The sequence below is a fragment of the Parambassis ranga genome, chromosome 18 (assembly GCF_900634625.1).
Source record: "Parambassis ranga chromosome 18, fParRan2.1, whole genome shotgun sequence".
Classification (NCBI taxonomy): domain Eukaryota; kingdom Metazoa; phylum Chordata; class Actinopteri; family Ambassidae; genus Parambassis; species Parambassis ranga.
In genome coordinates, this window is record NC_041038.1 from 6,542,119 (window position 1) to 6,567,587 (window position 25,469).

A 25,469-nucleotide genomic window follows, 5' to 3' on the forward strand; every position below is an offset into this window, starting at 1 on the left:
ATGTACACACGTTAATAAATTTCATAACAATATCTTAAGGATGATGACGGATACCTTAAAATTGAGGTCTAAATCCTCAGAAATGTTATGGCCAAGAAAATAAATCAAGGCGCTTGGACTCAAACATAGTTTTTATTTTTTGATCTGTAGACATTTCACTGCCCCCCCCCCAACCACCTTCACTCGTGGTGCAAATCCTCTATTCAGGGACTGAGGCATCAGTTTCCTCATACTTAAGTAGTGCCTACTTAACATACCTCATACTTTTTATGTAATCTGTACTGATATTTTATAGTACACCAAACTAATTATTTTGACTTAACTATACTGAGGTTTACTGTCATGGCATGAGTAGTCTAAACGCAGTATTTCAGCTTTACTGACTTAAACTTAATGACATACTTTACTTAGAAATTTTGAGGCAATCGGTTGCCAAACTTTTTTTAAGTAATGTCAACTTATTACACCATACAGTGATGATGCTGTCAGTATGCTATTTACAAACACTGTACTGTCACCATCAGTGGTGGAAGGACACTTCCACTGCATACAGTGAAAGTGTCACAGCAATGTAAATTGTTAAATTAAAAAATTACAAATCCTGCATAGCAATACTTCAGTTTAAAAAAAGTACATTAAGTATTAGTAGCAAAATGTAGTTTAAGTATTAAATGTATACCTTTGGTAGAACTAGGATGCCACCTACTGGCAAGAAAAAGTATATACAAACAGTACCTGCACTATCAGCATCATCCTGCATGCAAGAATGTCAAAATGGTGCTGTGCAAATATAAAAACTGCAAGAATCTGTGAAAAAGAAGATTTATTTCACAACCTTACAAAAACAAAACTGACAGGTTCAAGACTCTTTCAATTGTTTCTTTACACAAACACACATTATTCAGACACCCATGTAAATGATTCACACAGTGCTAATCCTGATTCTAAATCAGCAGCTCCATCCCATCCGTGTCCAGTCACTTTCTTTTTCTTCTCCACTGTCTTGAACAGTTTATCTACTTCATACTACACGTGGCTGGGGTTTAAGATACTACATTTGGCAACGTACTGTTTAGCATTGCACTAATTGATGAGACATTTGTAAGAAAATGGGTGGAAGGAGACACAGCCAATGTGACTGTCAGTGCAGTTGGTTCTAATTTCTTAAGCAAGGTCAGTGCTTTTACTCCCTTGATTATATGAAAATGTGTCAATTTCATCTTTACTCTTTCATTACATGTAGGTGCCCTCATAATTAGTTCCTTCTGTCTGTCTAAATCTGGTTGTCGAGTTGGGTTGTCGGGTTTAGCCCATGAGGTATCCTCTGCAAAGACAAAAGCCAAATTAGTTTAGTAGACTGTTTAGTAGAGCTGCTATTTAGACACAAATAGCTGTAAGAAACAGGCTAGAATGTGGGAAACAATAGACTTGGACTTACGGAAGCTTCATACGCATGAACACCCGGGCCATAAAGAAGCTGAGCAGAACACTCACAAACCCAATGAAGAGCAACAGGAAGCGGTTGAGTTTGGGAATGTTTGGTGCATTGGAGCGGTCCAAGATTATAAAGCCCAGACCTCCCATCGTGAAGAGGAAACTGGAGGCCAGTCCCTCCATAATGTACTGGCCATTTACCCTGGAAAACAAAATGTTTGCATTAGCTTTATTTGATACTTTCTAGATGCTAACAGTAATACTGTAACTGTCATACCTGTATGCCAAAAAGGCAACTGGCCGCTGGTGTCCATGCTCATCTGTCATTGAACCCACACTTGGTGGTTCTACAATAACATCATAGATGATGCCTGCAAAGTACGTGATCAAAAACATTAGCACATTAAGTCGTACTTAATGACAATAACAATACAAATAAGGCCATACTACTCCTTTGTGCTGGATCATTTTCAAATTAAGATTCATTCAGTAACTTGACTGGACTTAGCTTAGCTGCGATGTTAGCCTCCCACTGCTGTAATATCATTACTCTACTAGATATGTGCATCAATCTGTTAATTCACAAATGCAACAAAGCCTGCAATATCTCACAATATTCCACTCACGACACACGCATGAGCAATGTCACAAAACTTATAAGCGAAATGCAGCAATAACTAGCTAGCCGTCTCGCTCCAACATTAGCTTAGCAGCTCCATTTACCTCCTGTGATGAGAAAGTAGGACACAATAACCACGGCATACACGGTCATAGCCGACGGCATGTGCAGCCAGGACGGCTTCTTGAGCTTTACATTCGGGCATTCTAACACAGTGAAAGGTATACTGTACAAAGTCTCCATGCTGTGTGAAAATATCACCACAATACAGCCGCTGCTGCCGCTGACCGAGCTCCGTCTGCGCGAGAGTTTGTTGACGTGTCCCGGAACTACACGCGTTCTCCGTTTTTTCAACAATTTTAACGTGTTATTTTTTTTGTTTGTTTTTTTTAAAGATTATATTTGCGTAAAAATAAAACGAATGTACGTATTTTTAACGAGTTTACATTGTTTTAACAGTAAACGCTTTAAAATTTAGCTTTGTTCAATAACATTGCGTGACGTAATTAAAGAGACAGTACATCATACGTTTTGAGAGGTTCCGGTGTATTAATTATGCAATTCAATACTCAGGCACCGTACTTCAGTGGATATTTGGGAAACCTGTGCTTAATGTGAGTCATTTATAATTCCTAATTATCATTCTGTGTAGTTTTTTCATACCCGTCCTGGCTAAACAATTCTGATTTTGAATTTCTGCGCTATAAACTGAAGGTTTATGTGCATTTTAGCCACATGACAAGCAGGAAAATAATGAAAACAGGCTTTTTCAGATTTTATAAAGAGTTAATGATGTCAAAAAGCAAAACCTAAGACATGTAGTAAAATACATATCAGATGTTCAGACTGCAAAGTATTAGCTCATTTTGAATTTGATGACACATCTCAAAAAGGTTGGGACAGGGTCAACAAAAGGCTGGAAAAGTAATAAGTCCTAATTGGGTAAAAATGGCAACAGGAATTGAGGTTGTACAACATAGAAATTCATAAAACATTAATCCAGAGTGCAACAACATTTTGGATTACGAGGTCTGCTCATTACTTCTGCACCCAAGAGGAATCATTTGATTGTGTGCTAGTTATATTTGGTTGAATACTGTACATCTTAATGTCACCATTTTGTGTCAATGTTAATTTCAGAAGGATTTTAATTTGCAGTTGCCAATTTGTTGGTATTGATTCTTTGAAATGAATGCAACTAGGTTCAGCCTCAGGCCATTTTATAATCCTGATATTTATTAACAGGGGAAGAGTCAGAAAGAAATCCAAGTTATCTGCTACAACCCTTCCAATGATTATGTACATTACAAATCACAAGTAATGGATTTGTTTGTAATTTTTTTATTGTGGCAATACAAATACACAGTTTATTTAGATTTCTGGCTCTGTGCCTGTGCCTTGAGCACCTTGACGACGATCTTCTGCTCCTCAATCAAGAAAGCACGCTTGATCCTAATAATAAAAATAAAAGGCACAATTTAGACATCAAAAGCATTAAAACATGACAATCAGACAAAGCAAACTCAAAACACACTCTTCTTACCTGTCACGCACACACTTGGCGCACATGGATCCTCCGTAGGCCCTGCTAACGTGCTTCTTGGTCTTGGAGAGCCTCATCAGAACCTGAGGTCTAACAGCGCGGATCTGTCATCAACAAACAGCCACAATGAGAACAGAGCGGTGAAACTAAAACAAACAAAAAAACCTCAACCAACAAGTCCCCAGCATGCAAAGGATCACATTCACACGCTATAGACTGTTTTTTTTCCCAAGCAATCTGCTTGGCAACTGAAATAACATGCTAGATGTTTGGATTAATGACTTAATAGGAACTTATTATGTACTTGAAAAAACTGTGCTGGCCCTTACTTTCTCAGTAAAAGCACACCTTTTGTAATTGTGTAACGTCATTCACATTCAGGGTTTCAAGAGGAAATTGCAACACCTTATTTTCTCCCTCTCCCTCATTCTAGTTTAACAAAAAAAGCAAAAGAAAGGACTAAAATATAAGCCACATAGAGGGAGTTAACCCAGTTCCCAATCAGACTAATGAATGTCTCTTTCCTTTTCTTATTTTGTTGAGAGATTTGACCTAATTCTATTAATATCAGCTTGGTTTACAAGCTCACTCGATGTTTGACAACTTCACCTTATGCACAGCTTTAAGAATTTCCAAACAAATTGCTAAAGTCAGCTCACTAACCAACTAATTGTTTTCCCACAAGAGGGTACCAGTGTGATCTGCAGGTGCAACTGACTGTTGTCTGTGGAAAAATAGATGCAAGACCAAGTGTGCTGCCTCAAAGTAGCTTTGTAACATCCCCAACAATCGAATCAAGCGGTCTTCCCTGCTCACAGACTGCAGGAAACGTCACTCTGACAACTCCTAATTTCAGGAAAAAGGGCCAATATCAACAGTGCATGGCATCTGAGACCATTTCCACACTAAGTGTAAGAATGTTGGTGCACCAAGTATGTGGCTCTACCTAATCAGTGCATTATCTTCATTGTTTTACTCGTATGAGAAAACACATTTCCCCTCATTAGATCTACAGATTATTCTAATCCATCTGCATGTTTCAATGTTGCTAATGTTGTTAAGTGATGCCAGTATTTATTGATAACATCACAAGACCACCACTTCCTCTAAACACAAGCCACTTTGCTGGAAGAAAAGCAATGAGTGAGTTAGGGTGATTGCACTTACTCCACGCAGTCTTCCCGGGCAGATGCCACATGCCGACTTGGGGGCTTTGCCGACCTTCTTGGTGTACAGGTACACAATGCGGTTACCAGGAGTCCGAGACCTGCAGGACGGCACGGAGAGTGTGTTTGTAAGCAGCACTTCTACAACCGGTCATGGACGTGTTAAAAGGATGCTGCCGGATTCAAAGACACAGAAAGGACATTCTAGACAGCTCACTTACAGCCTGGTTTTGTTGGAGGCGGTGTTGTAGGACAGCCTACGGCGGTAAGTCAGGCGTTGCATCTTGAAGCTAGAAAGAGAAAATATTCAACTACTTTAGTGAGAAGATGCTAATATGCTAACACTCCTAGCGCTAAAGACGCGCAATTAACAACTAACGTTACAAAACTACGGGCCGTATTTTTAGGCTTACTCTTAATTCTGTATTACAAATCGATTAAAACGTTGTTTTTAGCTACCACGACTGCATCAAACACAGCCCGGTATAGTGATAGCGGCCTGTTCATGTTCATGAGGAGAGCCATCCTAAAATCGTTTCTTAGAAATAACTGAGTCGTAAAATTCTCACATTGTTAAAAACATTAAGTTGTTATTAGTGCCATGTAAACTTGAAATTGACGATAAGTGGTTTCAAAATGTAAGATTACAGTCGATTAAAAAATCCCAATGTTTCAGAGGTAAGCAGGAGCCGCCATACCTGCTATCGCCGTAACCGGAAGAGGAAGGAGCGAGGCGGCTGTGAGAGGTTAAAGTTCCTCCATGCCGGCTGTTTCAGCACTGCTCGACCGCCCCCTGCTGGTGTTTCCCACTTAACTCCATGACTGAAACTATACACTTGCTTTTTAACAAACATGAATGAAATGAAATGTAATATATGAATTATTTATTTCTTTTTTGAATTTCTTTAATGGCGACAAAAATATAATTTAACTAGAAAAGGGCATTTCATGAAGAAAATGCAAGTTTGATTGCTGCAGCTGAAGCATTGCTTTGAACGCTGATGTGAAGAAGGATTTCTCTGAATTGCTGGAGAATCAGAGCAATTCAGAGCTTTGTATGCCTCTGTGTATGCCTGTGTGTGTGTGTGTGTGTGTCAGCCAATTAGAAAATTCTGAATACAAGTTTGATAGAGCAGCATCTAATGAGCGTTTCAAGACTAAAATGGAGTCTGTAGCTTGAAATTTGTAGGACGAGATACATTTGGCAGATGACACAGAAATGGCTTAATATTTGAAAAACTGAAATCGGTCAATGTATGCTGAAGATACGCACGCCAACAACGGAAGAATAAAAAAGAAGAAGGTAATAAAGTAAATCGATAAAAATCATACCATCACCAACTCTCTGCAACAACTGTGTTCTGTTCCTTCAAAATAAAAGCACCACATATACATCATAGGCGGAAGAAAAAAAAGTACGTTACAAAAGCATTTAAACGGACGTGTAGAGTCAGCAGCAATGTCGATTGTGGAGACGTACACTAAGCGTGTCACAATGACAGAAGACAATATGATTGACAAAATCAGCAGGATCTTCCAGGTAGTGTTTTTTTGTAGTTTTGGCATCATCTGGACAGGGAATTTATTTCTTCCGGGTAGCGCGAATCAGAAGTAAGGTGTACCAAAACGAATTCGGCCGTGAGTAATTTTAAAGGTTCTAAAATGAAGCGTTATTCGTTTTGTGTATAACAACTTTAAAAACAAAAAAAATCAACATCAGTGCTTTTTTTTATTTTATTGTTTCAATTGATTTTAAATTAAATATTGAATGAACGAATCCTACACGTACCGCATCACAAATACAGTCTTTCATATAAGTCGACTTAATACTGCTAGTGTGTGTGAGAGAGAGCGTGAGAGAGGAGGAGTGTTAATGTAAAGTCTTACACACGTATTTTCACTAAACATCAGCCACACATTTCTGCAAGTAGGAAGGACATGTGTTCAATGCAGACATTTTGACCTGTCACAGGAAGGGAAGCATTACATGCGATCAGTGGTGGTGTCGATACAGTAAATCACTGAGTACACAAGAGTATGAAAACTTTCATGTGTAATGCATCCAAATGCATCCAAAAGATTAATAAAATATAACTGAATGTGATGGAAAATTGGCTTTCATTGACGTTCAGTGTAAGATAAGAGATTGTCCAGGAGATGGCAGCATAGAGCTGACTGGCACACAGCGGCATGACGTGAATACAGGGATGAAAACGTGTGTGTAATTTAGACAACATTTGCTGTATAATTGTTATTATCCTTTAGGTGATACAGCTACAGTCTGTATAGATGCTAGTTTTCTCATGTCTTGGCTGTGTTTAATTAAGATCCAGTGCACTAGTAACATTTATATTTTTTTTTGCAAAACTATATGAAAGTGTTAAAAAAGTAGCATTAACTCTGAATATGGAGGTGTTGGGGGGAAATTTCCTGATTTTTAAAATGGCTCCCTATCAGAGAGGTGTTGTGTCACAAACAAACAATTGCCAAGCTCAGCCAACAGATGGCAAGCTCGGCATTCTCAAAGTTTAGCACCAACACGAGGCTCTGAGCAGTGTGAGGGTACATTAAACATCCTTTAACGGACTAGTACTTAAAACTCAGTCAGAACTCCTTCATGCCAGGACAAGCCTTCTATTTTGTCTTTTTAAATAAATGTTTTTTTTAAACTAAACAGTGATTATACAACTCAAGATGCAAATCAGAAATATTATTACCTTCATTCATATCATTTTTGAGACAAACTGTACACATACGAATCATGATTTTTTTTGTTTTTTAATTTGAAACCTTTTTCCTGCCGGTGACCTCTAAAGGTCGCAGCATGTTCTGCAGGATCTGTTAGGGGACTGATTTGATTACGTCCAGATGTGAAGTGACCTGGGATTAATCTGGTCTTCACCAGAATCCAGGTCTTTTACAAGATTTGCACCGACTCCAAGGGACATTGAGGCACAAAAACACACACACACACACAACAATAATTAGTAACATCTGCAGGCAGCCTGTCTTCATTGTGCCAGAAGTAATTATTCTAAAAGACGGCACCTCATTATTAATTTAGATGTTTGCCCAACAAAAGTAACAATACATTCCTGACGGGTATATGAGACTTTACATTTTGAGGATGCCCCTGACACCTCCGTCATCCATGACTCCTCATAGATGAACCACATCACCTTAAGTGCACTTGGTTACGCAACCCTCCCCGACCCCCCCCCCCCACCACATCTCCTTGGGCCTTCTGTGTAATCTGCTGAGATTTAAACCTGCTGCTCCTGTTTAATAAATCCACTGCGATTAAAATAGGATTACAGCTCTGCTTTTGCCTTCCTAATGACATCAGAGCATGAAACATTTTTTGACTTTTTTTCACTTGTCTGGTTTTTGCCCAAGCTCACTCATTCCTCCTTCCACACTTGTTGTAACCTGACAGACAGCAGTGACTTTTGACGTCTTCCCCCTCTCCAAAAAAAAAAAAAAAAATCTACCCTGCAGCCCAGCAGGTCGCTCCATCTGTGGAGCTGTTGACATAAGGATTAACCTTCTAATGCAGCACATCCTGTATCAATGCTGTGCCCCCTTTGCATCACGCTTCTCAATTACAGATAACAACCAAGGAAGATATGCTGCAGTGTCATGTTTTTATTTACTTGGGCCTTGTAGCCCTCACACAACATCACCTCTGGTGCTCTCTGTGGCAATGATCAAATAGATGTAAAGCCATATATTATTAACGGACATATTCAGCCACCAAAGGTCAAAGGGACGCTCTGTACGTGCTGTCCTGCTCGTAATGTGAAGGGATGGAGAGAGTAAATCAATACGACTCTTTTGTCCTGGTTGTCCTTCCATACCATTGTCCTGCAATACTGTAAGGTCACAAAAGACAGAGATTGATTAGGTCATTGCTTCAGCTAACCTCCTGACCTCAGCACATCAAATACATAATCTATTTAAGATAATGTATTCGGCTTTAATGTACAATGTAGCTTAGCAACAAACAGCTGTACAGCCAGGGCTGATGCCCCCATGCACACGGAAAACACCTCTGCAATTTAATGTTGAGAATTCAAGGCTAGGTGACAGTTAGCCACACAGCTAACACCCTTAAATATACATATATATAAAACTCTAAATACAGTTTGGGCAGAATATTTCTACAGTTGTCTTTGGAGCCAATTGATGAAATGGACTAGTTGAATAGATTCAGTCCAAACATGTATGAATCCCTTTGCTCTCAGCAGGTAAAATGTTCATTTAGTCCTATTCAAGTATCATTCATCATGGCTTGGAGGGACCAAAAGCTTAACACACAGTGAAAGCAGCATCTTACTTTCACAATGTGTGCTTGTATCTAATCAGCCCCAGCACTTAGTGATCAGACCCGCTCCTGGATTATCAATTGGTTAATCTCTTTAGCACTACTACTGCTACTGAAAATGAATATTCCAATCCACCCCCTCAATTTTAGCCAAAATGGCCTCTCCCACTTTTATCTTTGGACAGTCTTGCTTTTGTGTAATAATGGGCATACTAATGCATTTGTCTTATTGAAATACATTTACTCATCCTTTTTAGGAGTCTCACTGACTCACTGTTTACTATCTGAGCTTCCTATTGGTGCTCCTGTCCATTTTGTGTAGCTGACCACATTTTCCTGAGGGGCAGGTGGTCTGTCCAAGCCTCTTTGTGCAGACTCTTGTGGTGGTGGTGGTGGTGGTGGGGGTGGAAGCTTGCTAATATGAGGCTTTCAACATCTAATCCGGAGCAAGTCTCTTAGAAAAAGCTTATCTTGGGACTCTCAGATTTCACTACTTTCCTCATCTACACCAGCAAAAAACTACCAGTTATTAATAAAAAGGCCTTGTTTAATTGGATTAATTCACAACACACAGCTTCAGGCAGCTGTACTTCCCTCCATCACCGGAAAATACTTGCTTGGTTATCGTCACCCTGTCTACCCCCCCCCCCCCCCCACTGCCCCCTGCCCCATTGCTGACAAATCCATACAACTATGTGGGACACAAAGGCTTGGATTTAGCTGCCCTGCCAAAGAGAGGGTGGGCCAGGTGGGGGGCAGGGCCAGCATGGAAATTTCTGTTGTTTTTGTCGCTGCACAGATTTCAGACAAATCAAAACAACTGCCACCATCACCCCCTCCACAAAAAGAAACCTTCCTCCCCACCACATGACCTGTGACCAGTCATCACTTTTATGCTGGAAATGCAGCCAGATCAGGAGAGCTGGGTGCTGTTGGTGTAGAGGAGAGGCTTGCGTGAGCACTGTTGGAACCATTGTTGAAAAAGAGCTGACGGCTTGGATGGGATCTGGTTTGATAGGCAAAAATATTGACAGATCTAATTTGAAGAGCTGGGGTCACTGGCTCGGAGCTGGCCTGCAGTGACGGGGATGTGGACGAATCAGATGCAAGTGCTCATCATGGCATCTTAAAAAAAAAACTGTAATAAGCCTTTTGTGACATCCAGTCAGCATTCAAACTGATCCAGCAAGTAGTTGTGTGCCATAAACCTAACAAAATCCATTCATTTATACACTCAAATAGCCATTGGCAACCTGTTCTTTCATGTATGTGTGAGAGTGAGTTATTCCTGGTGATAAACTAAGCTTTATCTTTAAAATCAGTGGAATTCCCTTAACTGACAGATGGTTCTGTGACAAAAAAAATCCTGCCCCATGGCCGGTTCTTATTATCCTCAACCATCTGATCGATGATGTAGCTTACTCACATGTTTATTCACGAATCAAATCCACTTTTTAATCCGCTTGACTGGGCAGCCAGCAGTTTGTTGTTGCAGCAAACTGTGGGACTGCCTAGTGGCCATGGCTCCGGTATTAAAACCAATGCTTCATAGACACTGACGCAATCAAACTCAATCACATAGCAAATGAATGATTGGTCTCCTGGGCTTCAGAGTTTGACTCTGTCCAACAGTGTTTGTCCTGTCAACTATGATGAGTGGGTGGGGTGGGGCCACTGTAAGAGATAAGAAATATCCCCACATATAATAACTAGTATTTGTTTAGTTTCATTGTATCTGTCATATCTATGCTTTTTCTTGCGATAAAGTGGTTTCTAATATATTAAGTGTGAGGATGTGCATCTGTGTGGTAAATGTGAAATGTGCGCAACAGGATCATGTAACCTTGAAATGACCCAAGGCGTGCACATGAGATCTGAGATCCACCTGTTCCGCCATCAGATGTGGAAATACATAATAGTTGAAATACAGTCTTTGCTGTGTAACCACGGCAACTCCTCCCTCAAAATGAAACATCACCACCACCACCCTGCAAGCGTGCACCGGGGAGGGAGGGAGGGAGGGATGCGCTGTCTGCTGCTTACCTGGCTTTATTAATAAACCAGCCGGGTCACGTGGTCAGCCCAGCCCAGCCCAGCACAATATTTTGCAACATTAGCAAGGTATTTTCGACTGGCTGAGTTTTTTTTTTCTTCCTCTCACAGGAGACGGGAGGGATGCTGCTGCTGCTGCTGCTGTGAGGGAAAGAGGTGAGCGCATTTGGAAGAGCAGGCCCCCCCCCCCCCTCCTCCTCCCCTTCCTCACCCCCTCCCCTCTCCCCCTCCAAAGCTCCTCCTCTGTCGTCGGAGAGCGGAGACCGGTCACATTTTGCTCAATGAGAGCAAGAGGGCACCGGAGAGGATTTCCTAATTTCAACCTGCTGCTGTGCTGTGCGGCTGTGTTTTTTTTCCTCCCCCTTTCTCTCTCTCCCTCTCTCTCTCTCTCTCGCCTCTGTCAAAGGTAAGGCATGACACGGTCTGCATGGCTCTCTCCGCGCGTCATGCGCCTCGCCAGGGAAACTAATGTTGTGTTGAGCTGTTGTGTTCGTGGATGATGTGGGGAGCTGTTGTGTGACGATAGAGCTGAAAGGGCGAATGCATTATTGAAGGGCAGACGAGGGGGGGGGGTGGTGGTGGTGGGTTGGTGGGGGAGAGAGTTGTCAGTGGAGCTGGCATCTCAGACGAGCTCAGAGGCAGCATCACAGAGAAGTCAGACAGGACAGGATGTGTGTTTTTGCTCCGCTTTCACCTGAGAAGCAGCGTCATTCCGATTTGCACTGACTGCAGCCGAGTGATGTCCGTAAACCTTCGGCCTTGACGTTTCGTGATATTTGCCCAGGTAAAAACAGCCGATGTCAGATTAACGAGCACAAGTTGCAACAGATGCGGAACAGAAGAGGTTTAGTCAGTGAGTGAAATGTGCATGGATGTGCAAGTTTGTCTCCGAGTCTGTTAGAATAGCTTTTAAAATGTAGATTAGTTTTATTTTAGAAATCCAATAAATAGTTATTAGTGACAAAATGATGAAATCAGAATAAATCTAATTTACGAATGTATCAGTTCCTGGTTGATCTTTTTAGAATCAGTCATTTTGTGCAGTCTACAGCAACAATCTAAGTCTAGCAGTTGTTTATTCTAATTATTTTTAATGTATATAAACTTGTTTACTAGCTCTTTGTCTCATTTTGCTTTCCAGCATCTCTAGATTGTCACACCTAACCAAGATCTTGTGCACTCTATAGTCAAATTATCTTTGTTAATTTTACTGTCCTGTGCTCCTGTTTTTTACTCTTGATTCTTTCCATTGTCCAGCAGAGGCTAATATGAAGACATCATTTGGCAAACCAGATCCTGGAAAGCACCTACAGTCTTTGTACCTGATTTGTGAGGACAGCACCATGCATCGTCTCCGATAAAACCTGCTCCCCGCTCTCCCCTCTTCCTGTCTACCTACCGAGAGTGAGGACACCAAAAAAGCTGCACAGACATGGGTTCAGATCAACCCTGCATGGATTCTCTAGAGCGAAGGCCCATATTGGGTCGAGCCTGTAAGCAGCAGGGCCGCCGGTGTGTGCGGAAAAAGCTGAGGCCTGTGCGAATCTTAGGTCTGGCCTTCAGCCTGGTGGCCTTAAGTGCCGTCTCCTTCAGTGCCTTCACCTGGAGCTCAGGGGGTCTCAGTGAGCCAGTGCTGCCCCAGGAGAGCCTCCACCAGTCAGTCCCCCACAGGACCCTACTTTTCACCCAACACCAGAGGGACCCCAATGTGTCAGCTGACAGGCCGATAGCCATGAAATCTACTGCAGATAGCAACAACAGTCAGGGGGATTATCCGCCAGACATTTTTACCCTCGATGAGAGGCGCCAAGGAGCAGTGGTCCTCCACATGTTCGGCATGATCTACATGTTCATTGCCTTAGCCATTGTGTGCGACGAGTTCTTCGTCCCGGCGCTAACCGTCATCACGGAGAAGTTCAACATTTCAGATGATGTAGCGGGCGCCACCTTCATGGCAGCAGGCGGCTCTGCCCCGGAGCTCTTCACCTCCATCATTGGTGTCTTCATCTCACACAGCAACGTGGGCATCGGGACCATCGTGGGATCGGCCGTCTTCAACATCCTCTTCGTCATTGGCATGTGCGCCATCTTCTCCAAGGAGATCCTAAACCTGACGTGGTGGCCACTGTTCCGTGACGTGTCCTTCTATATCCTGGATCTGATCATGCTCATCATCTTCTTCCTGGATAACTTCATCTCCATTTGGGAAAGTATCACGCTGCTCTTCTCCTACGCCGCCTACGTGATCTTCATGAAGTTCAACGGGCAAGTCGAAAGCTTCGTCAAAGACTGCATGAACAGGAACCAAGTGGTAGAAGTAGAGGTACAGCCCAAGGTGAGTTGAAATGATAGTTTTGTATCCGACGTAAAACTGTGAAGTTAGAATTCTAGAAAAGACCTTTGATGTCTCCTCTTGTCTTTTAAACATCTCATGCAGCTTTGATAAACTAGTGACATGCATCATTTTTTTGTCGTCATCAACCTAATGACTATTTTATATATCCAGATGTCCTGCACTGAAACAGCTGGTATATCATACGCACACTTTAAAATACAGGAACTTGAACAGCTAAACTGACCTTTAATATGATTCAGGGCCTGGCATATAGTATTCCACTGTGGGATTAATAAAACACAAGCAAACGTGTAATTCTGGGTTAAGCTCTACAAATTGTGTCCCAGTCTGTCAAACAAATCCCTCAGAAATCTCAGGAGCTCTTTTTCCACATCAATACAGTCTTTTAATTGTTGAATAAACCACAATTAGTAAATGGCTTCAGGACTTGTGAGACATTGTTGTGGATATTGGTTTGAAAGTGGAAGTTCTTCCCGTAATGTATTTCGGTGCAGTATTTTCACTCATTTCTCATCAGTAGAAATGGCAAATACCCCATAGACACAAACAGTAGAAATCATTGTGTTTCACTTCACCTAACATTCGACCCCCGTCAATGACACTTAAGGGTAAAAGACACCGCAATGCAATTTGATACTGGTGTAGAGATTATCCGGACGGATTTAGATTTCTTTGTGACATGAAATGGAAATGAAATTTTGTGAAAGTTGTATTGTAAAGCTTTCATTAAATCATCAGGATTTATTCTAAGTACATAAAGGATATTTAAACAGCAGGTTACACAATGTTGGAGGAAAAACTCTCAAGGAAAGCCAGCAGCTCCGTGTGCTGTATGCCGTGGGGTGTTCAAAAACAAAAAATGCTCAAATAAACGCCTGTCTTCGTTTAAAAAGTCTTTAGTGCACTGTTTGGTTGGAGGGCTTATGTGCAGGAAAGGAGTAGAAGAGAGGTGCTCAGGCTGAGTGCCAGAGAAGACTTAGGTGACCTTGAAGTGCAATGGATTCTGGGTACTCTGGCCAAGAGAATCGTGCATGTGTGTGTTGGGGGGGGGGACAACAACTTTTGATGGAGGGTGGAGAAATACTGCAAGACAGATGAGTCGATTAAACCCTGCCGTCATGTCCCATCTCCTGGTCGCTTACAACAGCTTTAATTTCTTGTCTCTCCTTTGCATTGTGGGTAACCGTATCTCCATCAGTCTGATGTAGATCAGCCAATGTGAGCAAATATAGGTTGTCGCTTAACCTCCTTCATTTTGAAGTCTGGGTCTAGAGGGTTAATAGAACTACAAAGGCACAAATATTATTAGAATATAATCATCTAAACACCCGTCTTTAATCAAGCTCTGACACTTTGGGGACATGCGTATTTCAAGACACAAGCGTTATTTTGAGACTTAATTGATGCAGGCGTGTGTGAGTGTGTGTACATGAGCACTGGGAGTACAAGGACAAGGATGACTCATAAAGATGTCCGATAACATACAAATAAATGTCTGGCTTTTTATGCTTCTTCTATAATGAAGTGAGTGTGTTTTTTTTCTCCTCTAAGTGATTCCCGTTATTGTGCCGTACAGCTCAGGTGTTGCATTGTAAGGACAACGGGGTGTCATTTGATGCTACGTCCTTAAAGTGAACACTAGATTAAAATGGGCCTCCCTGAGATTATTACATTGCATTATGATATTGGGATGTCCCCGTTGTGTTAGGTGTTGTGTGAGAAGTGCTGTTGTGGCTGTTAACAGCATATGTTTTCCATGAAGGATTCTCAGGTCGACTTAGACAGCAGAGCGATCATCCACGTTTAGTAATCATCAGTCAGTTTCCCTCTCTCTGTGACTGCTGCTTTTCATCTCATTGCACTGCGTGAAAAGTTTCTTTTGCTCCTGGTTAGACAGAAATAGATGGCCCTGTTGTCTTATTTTCTAGAAAATAATGCCTTTGCTTCAAGGCAGTGAGTTAAATGGTGAGAGCTTTTTTCGATTTTTGGACAGATCATAGGTGTCACAGGGTTTCGTTTTTTTTTTATTATTGCCCGAGGTCTGTGGTGTAATTTTATCAATACAATACTGAAAGAACTGCCAGATCCAGGGCTTTTCAAGCCACAAAATGAACAAAGTGCTACTGCTAACCAAATGTACCACCATGTTCACTGTTGCTTGGCACTTATTTTATGTGTTTGATGTTGGGCAGATGGTGTTAAAACAGATGCCCACTGTGGCTGATGAGAGAAAAACACCTTATTTATCTTATTTCTTTAGTTTTTATATTTAATGGAAGAGCTGTTATATTGGCAGTATAGTTTAGTTTATTAGTTTATAAAACAGGGGCCATGTACAGAACAAGTCCTATACCAGAGTTAGCTATACAGCTGATTTGCTTCTGTGGTCCCTAGGCAGGAGACTAAGAAACAAACAATAAAACAATATGAACAACACATACACTGCTATTGCCACTGCAGCTATTTATACACTAAAAACCAATAACATCATACTAAAACATGTACATGTACAGCAACACTTGGACATTATAAACAATGACACAGGGACAATACACATATGCAGGGACACTACTGTCAATGCGCATACATAGATACATATAATATAGTAAACAAGCGGCCAATACATGAAAGATGGAGGCCATGAAACCAAAACAATGAGCTAAAAGACCTTAAACATTAACATTACAGCTGGTTCTATCAAACAGTCATATTCACACTTGAGCATCACAGACATTTGAAGGAAGCATTTACCTTTTCATTCTGGCCTGATTGGTGCCTAATACCTTTGTTTACTTAATAAGTGCTTAACTGCCGGTTAATCTCACAACAAGGGCACCTGCCCAGTGAGTTAGGCTGCCACCGCTGCCATGCTGACTGAGATGTGACACTGCAGGCTGCCTGCGTCATTATACACTTCATGTCTCTGCTTAACATATTTGATGACTTCTAAGTTATTTCAAATGAAGAGGGATAGTGTTACATAAGACTGTCCCTAACACTACCTTTATGAGGCTGTGTTATTAGTTGTTTTGACACATCTGCCCCCTCTGCATCATTATGTCCCGTTAGCTACGGAAGATTGCGTCACTTCACCGTATCACTGCTCTTAATTGTTGCACGTTCTGTCACACTTAAGCTTCTTAGTCTGGTAGTGCGGTCAGCGAAGTCAACTCACACTCATGCACAAAGGTCTGATTGCAGAATGCTGGGTCATTCGGTATGTGCAGTAAGACCGAATGAGGTAACCCAATGTCCAAACCATCTCACACCCACACACATTGAGTAAATCCTCAATGTACAGACCGTAGAGACACAGTTCCGGGTCACAATGGGAGAGAGGCTCATTTCTCAGCGTCACAAGCTTGGATGATCACGGCGGCTCAAGATGGAGGAGTGCCTCTCTCTGCCTCAGTCATTTTTCACTAGAAAAGCAACAGATGTGTGCGTGTACTAGAGTTGGCTTTGCATGCGGATGGTGTCCCACTGAAGCAATCATTTGTCCAAGACTTTTCTTTTTTCTTTCTGTCTGCAAAAAAAGCCAATCAATGCTGGCATCTTAACCACACTCTACAGCAAATAAAGGAAAAGTATCATTTTTCCAATCCAATCTGTGATACTTTTTCTCTGCGCTGCCCATTGTAATTGATTTTACCGTTTAAAACTCTCTGAGTTTAGGCCTCACGGGGTGTCAAGTCAGTGTCGTTGTGAGGAGAACAGTCTTATACGCCTTTAGAAGGGTCTTTCATCATCTATGAACCAACCACCTGCTCAGTCAGGACCACCTCACCAGGCCAGACCGGGCTTATCTTGTTATCTTGTGGCCTCTCTCATTGTTTGGCTGATGGACTGACTGGCTGCTTTTTGAAAATAGTAGCTCAGGCAGATCAGATTAGGTGGCACTTTGTGCACAGAGGGTTTTTATGAAAGACGACTGAGTGACAAGCTCCCCTTTCACTTGTTATGATCAAGGTGACACAACACAAGTCAGTGTTTGACAGTGTCAGTAATGAGGGCTTTTTAAAGGATGAGCGTGACAGCATCTGACAACACATCAAAAACAATCAAACTAGTTTGGTGAACAGTTAAAGGGACAGTTCACCCTAAAATCAAATATTCATATGTTTCCTGTGGCACTGTTTTTCTACCACACTACATCCGCTACTGCATCAAAGCCAGTGTGCAACCACTCTTCATGTCTGTTTGTACTCAGCCTTCATTGATACAGTAGTTATGTGTAGTTCGGTAGAAAATAGTGCTCACAGCAAGGTAACAAATGTTACCAACACAAGCTAAATGACATCTACTTTTATGATTTTGGGGAGAGGGGTGAAATCTCAGCATCCAATAACTCCCACCAAAACAATCTAGATGAATAAGAAGCACCTTGTGAATAATATGAATATTTTATCAGCCCTTTAATATCACTGTACAATGCATAATTGATGCAAACATGCTTCTATTACATGCATTCCTTATGATGACTTTATCAGAATGAGAAAATGACTGACAAATAGAGGAAACTCATTGAAATGAACTGACCCTGCAGATTAGAGTCAAGGTAAGAATCGTCATCCGACTGCACTGTTTAGACGCCTTCTGTCGTCAGCGTCGGATAAGCCAGTGTGTGTCGAGGCAGATGTTGGTTCTGCTGAGATAGAAGGTGCGACCTCTGATGCATTACCAAGCTATAAATAGCGTCACGGAGGCGAGATCTTCCATCAGGATGTGCTTCAAAGATCGGTTACAAAGCAGGTTCTGTTTTCGGAGACGGCTTGCGTTTCCTCCCTGTGGACTTGGACATTCGAACACCAGTGCTGCACATGCAGGCGACTGCCTCTGTTTTCACATATAAAACTGCATGCTGCTCATTGTGCTATTTTTTACTTTTAAACTCCAACCTTGGGCCTGATAATACCACACAGTGCACCATGTGATCTCCTGACTATCTTAGCTGTGTGTGTGTGTAGGATTATGACAGATGAAAGGCTAATTGTTAGCAAAATCCAGATGGGCACTGCTGGACTTGTGCCAAATCATAAACTACATCTGTTTCACAGGGCATCTTTGGGCCTGAATGGATCATAAAAGCAAGCTAATATGTAGCAAATCCATGTTTAAATACCCCTTTTTAATTCTAGGAAAAGTATGTTTTTCAATGAAATCCAGAGGAATTAACTCCACTTTTCATTGTACAGGTTTGGTGTGCTCTGAATAAAAATGTCCATTTATCATATTAGCTTGTCCTTGAGTTGTACGGCATATTTCAGCGAAAGTATTATGAGCATGCATCCCTGAATCCTTGTCAAAAGGGAAGTAGTAGACATAGCCTTAGTGGAAACTGAATAGAAAAATAGAAAAGAGACGAACAAGAAGTTTACAGAGGGATAGTAGATGCTAAATAGTTGAAGCAGGTTTAGATTAAATGTTATCAATGAATTGGTTTTAAGCTGTAAAGTTGTCTTTCTTTATATATCCATTAGTGTTGTTTCAAGCCCGTACAGGATTGAGAACGGAATTGTTTTAGTGCTTCTGCAACAACTGAGCCAGAGTCCAATAATTTAAAAATAGAAAGACTTTGATCTCCCCATGACGATGAGGAGTCCAAGTTTTATCATCCATTCCAGCTGCGGCTCCTTGTCTAAGGAGAGAGAGAGTGCCACTGTCGAGCCAGTAATTAGCTTTCCTGTTTTGGAGCTTATACCTTGTTGTTGGGCTGTTAGAAGAGTCAAAAGAGAAAAAGGTTGTGTATAAAGAAATGGACCGATCAAAACATACAGTGTCAAGTTTTAGAAAAGCAGAGCAGAGGGCTATTGAGTGAGCATTCGCCTCCTTTGTCTTCTGTTATTGTGTCGGCTCTCTCGCTGCAGTGTTTTTCCTCCTTGCCGGCGCTTTTCTTTAGTCCCAAATTCAATTTAATTGCATTCAGTAATAACAATTGTGCAAGCCAAAGTTCTCATTAGCAACACAGGTGCTGATGGCTGCTTTTTATGTGGTCCTGAATTAGTAATTGTACAATGTGGCGTCCCCTTCCCTCCCCTTCATTCTTATCGGAGCGGACAGTGGCTCTTCACTGCCTCCTCGGTGTTGTTAATGGTTTGAAGGTCACCCTGTCACGTATTGCAAAGTCTGTGTGAAGCATAATCTAGTATGCTTTTAAAATAGGTAAAACATTGAAGCTTATTGTGTTTGCCTTCATTGTACATGCAAAGTAGAGCCAGTATGAATGGGGCCACTTCATTGTTGCATTGTTGGTTTCACAGCAAAATGTGCACAAATGTGTATGTGAACTGCACTCTGGTTTACCTTATCCATTTGGCTTTTACATAGTAAACCACACATGTGATGCACTTTTTGAGAGTGTTTTGGTCAAGTAACTGAGTTGACATCCTGTAGCCAGTTGTCCCTCTGTCTTAATGTCAAAGCTGAAATCTCAGTACTTCACATACTGGCTTGTTTCCTTGCAGCACCATGGACAGCACCACCTCCACTTCAGTCTTTAACGTTAGTGAGTGCAGCACTATCGTGAGGTTGTGTTGGTGCCTTTTAGCTTTGCACCTTTGTTGCATTAACCTGAAATTTTCTCAATCAAAAGCTACTGATAACACCTCATCAATCGAGACAAAAGGAGAGAAAAATGTGATCTAGTGACACCACTCTGTGCGGAATTATAGGGTGATGTTCTGATCTGTTGCTTAGGTTCCATGTTCCCTCCCTATGATGATCTTATTTTTCTAAATATAGTGTCTTCAGATGCTTTTAAGTTGGTATTTTAAAGCTGCATGGAGGAGGTTTTTGATCAATCCTTTACCCCACCCTCTTTCTGCTTATATGACATCAGAAACTAGTTTACGTATGAAGAGTTTGGAGTCATGGCTGCCTTATGTTTTAGCCCAAACAGAGTGTTCCTCCTTTGGCCTATTTCAGGAAGCTTTTGTCTTTAATGCTTAATGAGTTTGTATTCTGTTTTGACTGAGACAGGCTTAACAGCTCTGGCTCCAGCTTTAACTGCAGCCTTCACTGGAGGATATTGCGGTTTGATTTGTGCATTGTTTGGACCTTGGGGTCGTTTTACTGTAGCTCCCGAGGCCTGCAGGTAGTCAGACCATCACATCTCATTACATCACTAGCTTGAAAGAAAGATTACTTTCAAACATGTAACTGAAGGTTACGCTGATTACATACTATACATTTTGATGTGGAGGTCTCTGTTGCAGGGAAAGCTGCTCAAAATGTAAAATGAGAGTGTTGTTTTTTTTTTTTCTGAGGGAGAACCTGAAGGTGAAATGTTGAGGCTTGCAAGAAACTGAAAGCCTTATTGATCGTGGGCTATTTTTGAAAGCAGGGTCAAATTAGATCATGTAACTGCACTGTAAAAGCATCATGTGAAGGGCACCGAGATCCCTATCTCATGGGTGTATAAGATGATACACACAACCCAAGCAGATGGAAAGGGTGCATATGGTCGGAGGTGGCCGAGGACCAGCGGGCCTTACATGCTTAACTCCTTCCTCGGGGGGATTTTTGACCCTCAACAGCAGCTCCGCTAAGCTGAGCAGCTGACCATTACATCAGCTCCGAGAGTTGCGGTTCATGTAATACCCGTAATTTGTGAAATCCAGGGCGATGATGTCTGCAAAGTGCTGCTGTATAGATCTCACAGCTGCACACAAACCTGATATCTTACAGATAATCGTTGAGAATTTAAAACCAAATTTAAAAGAGTAAACTCTGAAAATGAGAGTGATTGCAATCAAACAGTCTCTAATGAGCTAATTAGAAAATGCTCCGGGGCTCGGTGAATCTGCTGAAAGCCTCTCTTCGGCTGGTCTATGAGGGCTGACACTTATTACGATCTTCACTGAGAGATGAATGATGCACCAGGCGGCCCCTCACTGCAAGCCCATCCCTATTCAAGCTGAAGGTCACCCGAAGGGCCTCCATCAGCATATTACCCATGTTTGCATCTGTACTACATGTCAACTATCCAGCAGAAAACTTCCTCCACACACTTCCACGTCACTGCCTCTACCAGATAACAGTCTTCTGTGTGCCTCTCTCTGCTGACAAAGCCAGTCAGGATTATGTGGTGGAAGTGCGATTAAACAACAGTACAAAGGGTTAAAAGATACAGAGAAGAACACTGAGGATATTCTTGAACATGAAGAAGACTAGAACTAAAATATCAAGAACTGAGTGAGGAATCTTAATCCTCCATGTTTGTTGAAAGTCACAGTGAGTCACACTGGTTGACATGTTCCTTTATTACCACAAACACGTCACACACTGTAGTTTATTTTAAGGCGATTGCACGCACGCACACACACACATGCACACTGTCCTGCTGTTGTAAATTTGATGACGGCTCCAAATGTGTATTAATCCACAGCTAAAAATATTCCCCAACAAATCCCACTGTTTACTCCTGTTTGAACAACATTTGCTAAGAACCACAAGGCCCAGCTGTTAAAAAACAAAAGTCTTTTTAAAAGAGTTGATCGCAACAGAAGGAAAATGGGTAGTAGAAGTAGATACACTCAGCACGGACACAGTTCTCTCTAAAGTGAGAACATCTAGTGATATTTATGTTCTTTCAAAGGCGAAATGTAGATTATGTTTACAGACGACTGTAATACCGCAAGGGTCCAACTGAGGTGGAAAAATAATCACATGATAATGGCTGTTTAATAACAATCCTGTGTTAATATAATTGATTCCTTTGGAAAATTGTAGACAGCAGCATGGAGAATTTCTGGCTCTAGTCTCTTCACATTTAGTACTGACTAACCAATGGATGGAATTTGTGGTTTAGAACAGGAAGTTAATGACATAGGTGCACTGGAAAAGGTTAAAAAAATGACTGTGTCATGTTTACACTGCTGCCAGTTGTAGTTTGCATGTTTAAGGAGAGTTTCTGTTCATTATTGACAACCTCACAATGTAAGAATCTGAATGAAGTTGGTGTAGCATTCACATAGCATACATACTGGAGAATCTATACAGGTACTGGACCATGTGCATATGCAGTACAGCTTTTTATTCATTCATAACGTTTCCTTTGCATGATGTGAAGTCTGGGAGAATTAACTGTTATTAGTGGCTGGCAGAATAAACAAATGTGATACACTAATACTGAGAAATCTGGAAAGTACAAAGCTTGTTTTTTTCCCCCTTCTATGACCAATACCTGGAAAAACAATACCCATCTGTTGCCTGAGGACATCCAGATTTGGACCCGTATCAATCACTGTTTGGTCTGGTTGACCCCGTTGTGAACTATCTGCCAGCATCAATACCCAACAGAAGTGAAGCATTTGAACCCAAAATAGATTAAAAAAATAAAAAGTCTGGAGCAGACGGTGCGGTGAACACTCCTCAGAATATAAATGCAGACAAACTTTTGTTCATTGTTTTAAAAAAACACACACACAAAAGGCTTTTGTTGTTTACGGCAGATCAAACCCTGCTCTGATCTGATGGCAACGACAAACTACAGGTCTGATCAGGATACATCACTTTATTGTTCTTTCTTATTCTTATTACTCCACATGTAAAAAAAAATGACAGACGGTGCTTGTGTCTGCTCAGACAGCTTTGTGTGATTACATTCACTTACACAAATGACACAGCAGTTTCTGTTAGCCTGTTTGTCTCCCCAAAGCCTCCAGTCTGATTGGTTCATGGGAGGTGGAGTTGGGAGGGGGGGGGGGGGGGGTAAGAGGAAGCAATTTTGGCTTAGTCCTGGTGAGCAATGCCTTGTGGGAAATCAGTGTCGTGGCAGCTCCTGTAATTAGTTCTGCTTGTTAGAAAAATGAAGGGGTTACTAATTAGCAAGTGGATGGCTTCTTGACTTGTTGTGCATCTTTTCTCTTCTTTCCTTGAAGATCATCATTATCGTCTCCAGGCAGAGAGAGAGAGAGAGAGGGAGAGGGAGGGAGAGAGGGAGAGAGAGATGCTGCTCAGTCGTGCTTCTCCGCAGTTTAGCTCTAACACCATCAACCTCCATGGGCAAATCTCAAAGGGCGAATCTTGAAGGCTGTTCTTTCACGCTCTGACAGACAGGCTGCTTACTGTAAGCACGTGCAGGCAAAGATTGCAAGATTTCACTTTTCGGGTTCGCTCAGCAAGCTTTCGCACACCTTTACACACGCACACGCTCGCACATGTTTTATTTACAGTGGCTTCAGTTTGACTGAAACATAAGGATTTACCAAGAAACGTCATATTTACAGCTTGTAAAAACCACTAAAAAACAGACAGCACAGTGTCTGCTTGGGCATGTTTGATTTCACAGTTATATTAACATTTGAAGAGCTCAATGACTTTTGTCGGACATTTTGATTTATGAAAGGAATTGATACTTTATTTGCATAGTTTGGAAACTAAAAAGTCAATTATGTGCATTAATAGCTTATTATTGATAGCTTAGCATAGCATAGGGACTCACTAAGGTGCTTTTCTTGACAGTATAACTTGTATCTTAGATGTACTTGAATTTACTGGATTGATCTCACCATCAGAAAATGGCACAGAAGTTTGTTACAGATGGGAGAGATACAGTGCATCCGGAAAGTATTCACAGCTCTTTACTTTTTCCACATTTTGTCATGTTACAGCCCTTATTCCAAATTGTATTAAATGAATATCTTACCTCAAAATTCTACACATGATACCCCATTAGGACAATGTTACAAAATAATGTTTTGACATTTTTTTAATTTATTAAAAATAGAAAACTAAGAAATCACATTTACATAAGTATTCACAGCCTTTGCTTAATACTTTGTTGAACCACCTTTGGCAGCAATTACAGCCTCAAGGTTTTTTGAATATGATGCCACAAGCTTAGCACACCTATCTTTAGTTTAGCAGTTTTGCTCATTCTTCTTTGCAGTAATTCTCAAGCTCCATCAGGTTGGATGGGAGACGTCTGTGCACAGCCATTTTCAGGTCTCTCCAGAGATGTTCACTCGGGTTCAAGCCTTGACTCTGGCTGGGCTACTCCAGGACATTCACAGAGTGGTTCTGAAGCCAATCCTTTGAGATCTTGGCTGTGTGCTTCGGTTGGTTGTCCTGCTGAAAAATGAACCTTCACCCCAGTCTGAGGTCATATCTCTGTATATTGTTGAATTCATTTTTCCTTCTATCCTTACTAGTCTGCCAATTCCTGCTGCTGAAAAACATCCCCATAGCATGATGCTGCCACCACCATGCTTCACTGTAGGGATGGTTGGCCTGGTGATGAGCGGTGCCTGGTTTCCTCCCAACATGACGCCTGGCATTCACACCAAAGAGTTCAATCTTTGTCTCATCAGACCAGAGAATTTTGTTTCTCATGGTCTGAGAGTCATTCAGGTGCCTTTTGGCAAATTCCAGATGGGCTGCAATGTTTGTTTTACTAAGGAGTGGCTTTCGTCTGGCCACTCTACCATACAGGCCTGATTAGTGGATTGCTGCAGAGATGGTTGTCCTTCTGGAAGGCTGTCCTCTCTCCACAGAAGAACGCTGGAGCTCTGACAGAGTGACCATCGGGATCCCCCGATCGCTCAGTTTAGATGGCCGGCCAGTCCTGGTGGTTCCAAACCTCTTCCATTTATGAATAATGGAGGCCACTGTGGTCATTGGGACCTTCAAAGCAGCAGAAATTTTCCTTCCCCCCATTTGTGCCTCAAGACAAGCCTGTCTCGCAGGTCTATAGACACTTTCTTTGACTTAATGCTTGGTGTTTGTGCTTTGACATGCACAGTCAACTGTGGGACCTTGTATAGACAGGTGTGTGCCTTTCCAAATCATGTCCAATCAACTGAATTTACCGCAGGTGGACTCCAATTAAGCTGTAGAAACATCTCAAGGATGATCAGTGGAAAAATACTGAATGAATACTTATGTAAATGTTATTTCCTAGTTTTCTATTTTTAATAAATTAAAAAAATTTTTTACTCATTGTCATAATGGGGTATTGTGTGTAGAATTTTGAG

The 25,469-nt window shown here is 41.5% G+C and overlaps 3 protein-coding genes across 8 annotated transcripts in view; 1 reads left to right on the forward strand and 2 right to left on the reverse strand.

Moving 5' to 3' along the window:
• Positions 1–806: 806 nt before the first annotated feature.
• On the reverse strand, positions 807–2,371 carry ostc (oligosaccharyltransferase complex subunit). Its single transcript, XM_028429281.1, has 4 exons — positions 2,158–2,371; positions 1,712–1,805; positions 1,439–1,636; positions 807–1,324 (listed from the first exon to the last, which is right to left on the reverse strand). The coding sequence occupies exons 1-4, from the start codon at positions 2,294–2,296 to the stop codon at positions 1,306–1,308; spliced, it is 450 nt and encodes a 149-aa protein (XP_028285082.1). The 5' UTR covers positions 2,297–2,371; the 3' UTR covers positions 807–1,305.
• Positions 2,372–3,378: 1,007 nt separating this feature from the next.
• rpl34 (ribosomal protein L34) lies at positions 3,379–5,550 on the reverse strand. Its single transcript, XM_028429206.1, has 5 exons — positions 5,461–5,550; positions 4,984–5,052; positions 4,764–4,863; positions 3,597–3,700; positions 3,379–3,505 (listed from the first exon to the last, which is right to left on the reverse strand). Exons 2-5 carry the CDS (start codon positions 5,043–5,045, stop codon positions 3,421–3,423), a joined length of 351 nt encoding a protein of 116 aa, XP_028285007.1. The 5' UTR covers positions 5,046–5,052; positions 5,461–5,550; the 3' UTR covers positions 3,379–3,420.
• A 672-nt stretch (positions 5,551–6,222) lies between these two features.
• LOC114450753 (solute carrier family 24 member 2) overlaps positions 6,223–25,469 on the forward strand; it is a 39,494-nt gene continuing 20,247 nt past the window's right edge. For 4 of the 6 annotated variants that reach the window (XM_028429101.1, XM_028429104.1, XM_028429105.1 and 1 more), the window contains exons 1-2: positions 11,405–11,544; positions 12,399–13,473. In XM_028429101.1, the coding sequence (XP_028284902.1) occupies positions 12,571–13,473 (903 nt within the window). In that variant the 5' untranslated portion in view covers positions 11,405–11,544; positions 12,399–12,570. Of the gene's footprint in view, positions 6,303–11,249; positions 11,295–11,404; positions 11,545–11,792; positions 11,923–12,398; positions 13,474–25,469 lie in introns of those variants that run through there. The other 2 variants (XM_028429102.1, XM_028429103.1) reach the window with 2 other exon arrangements.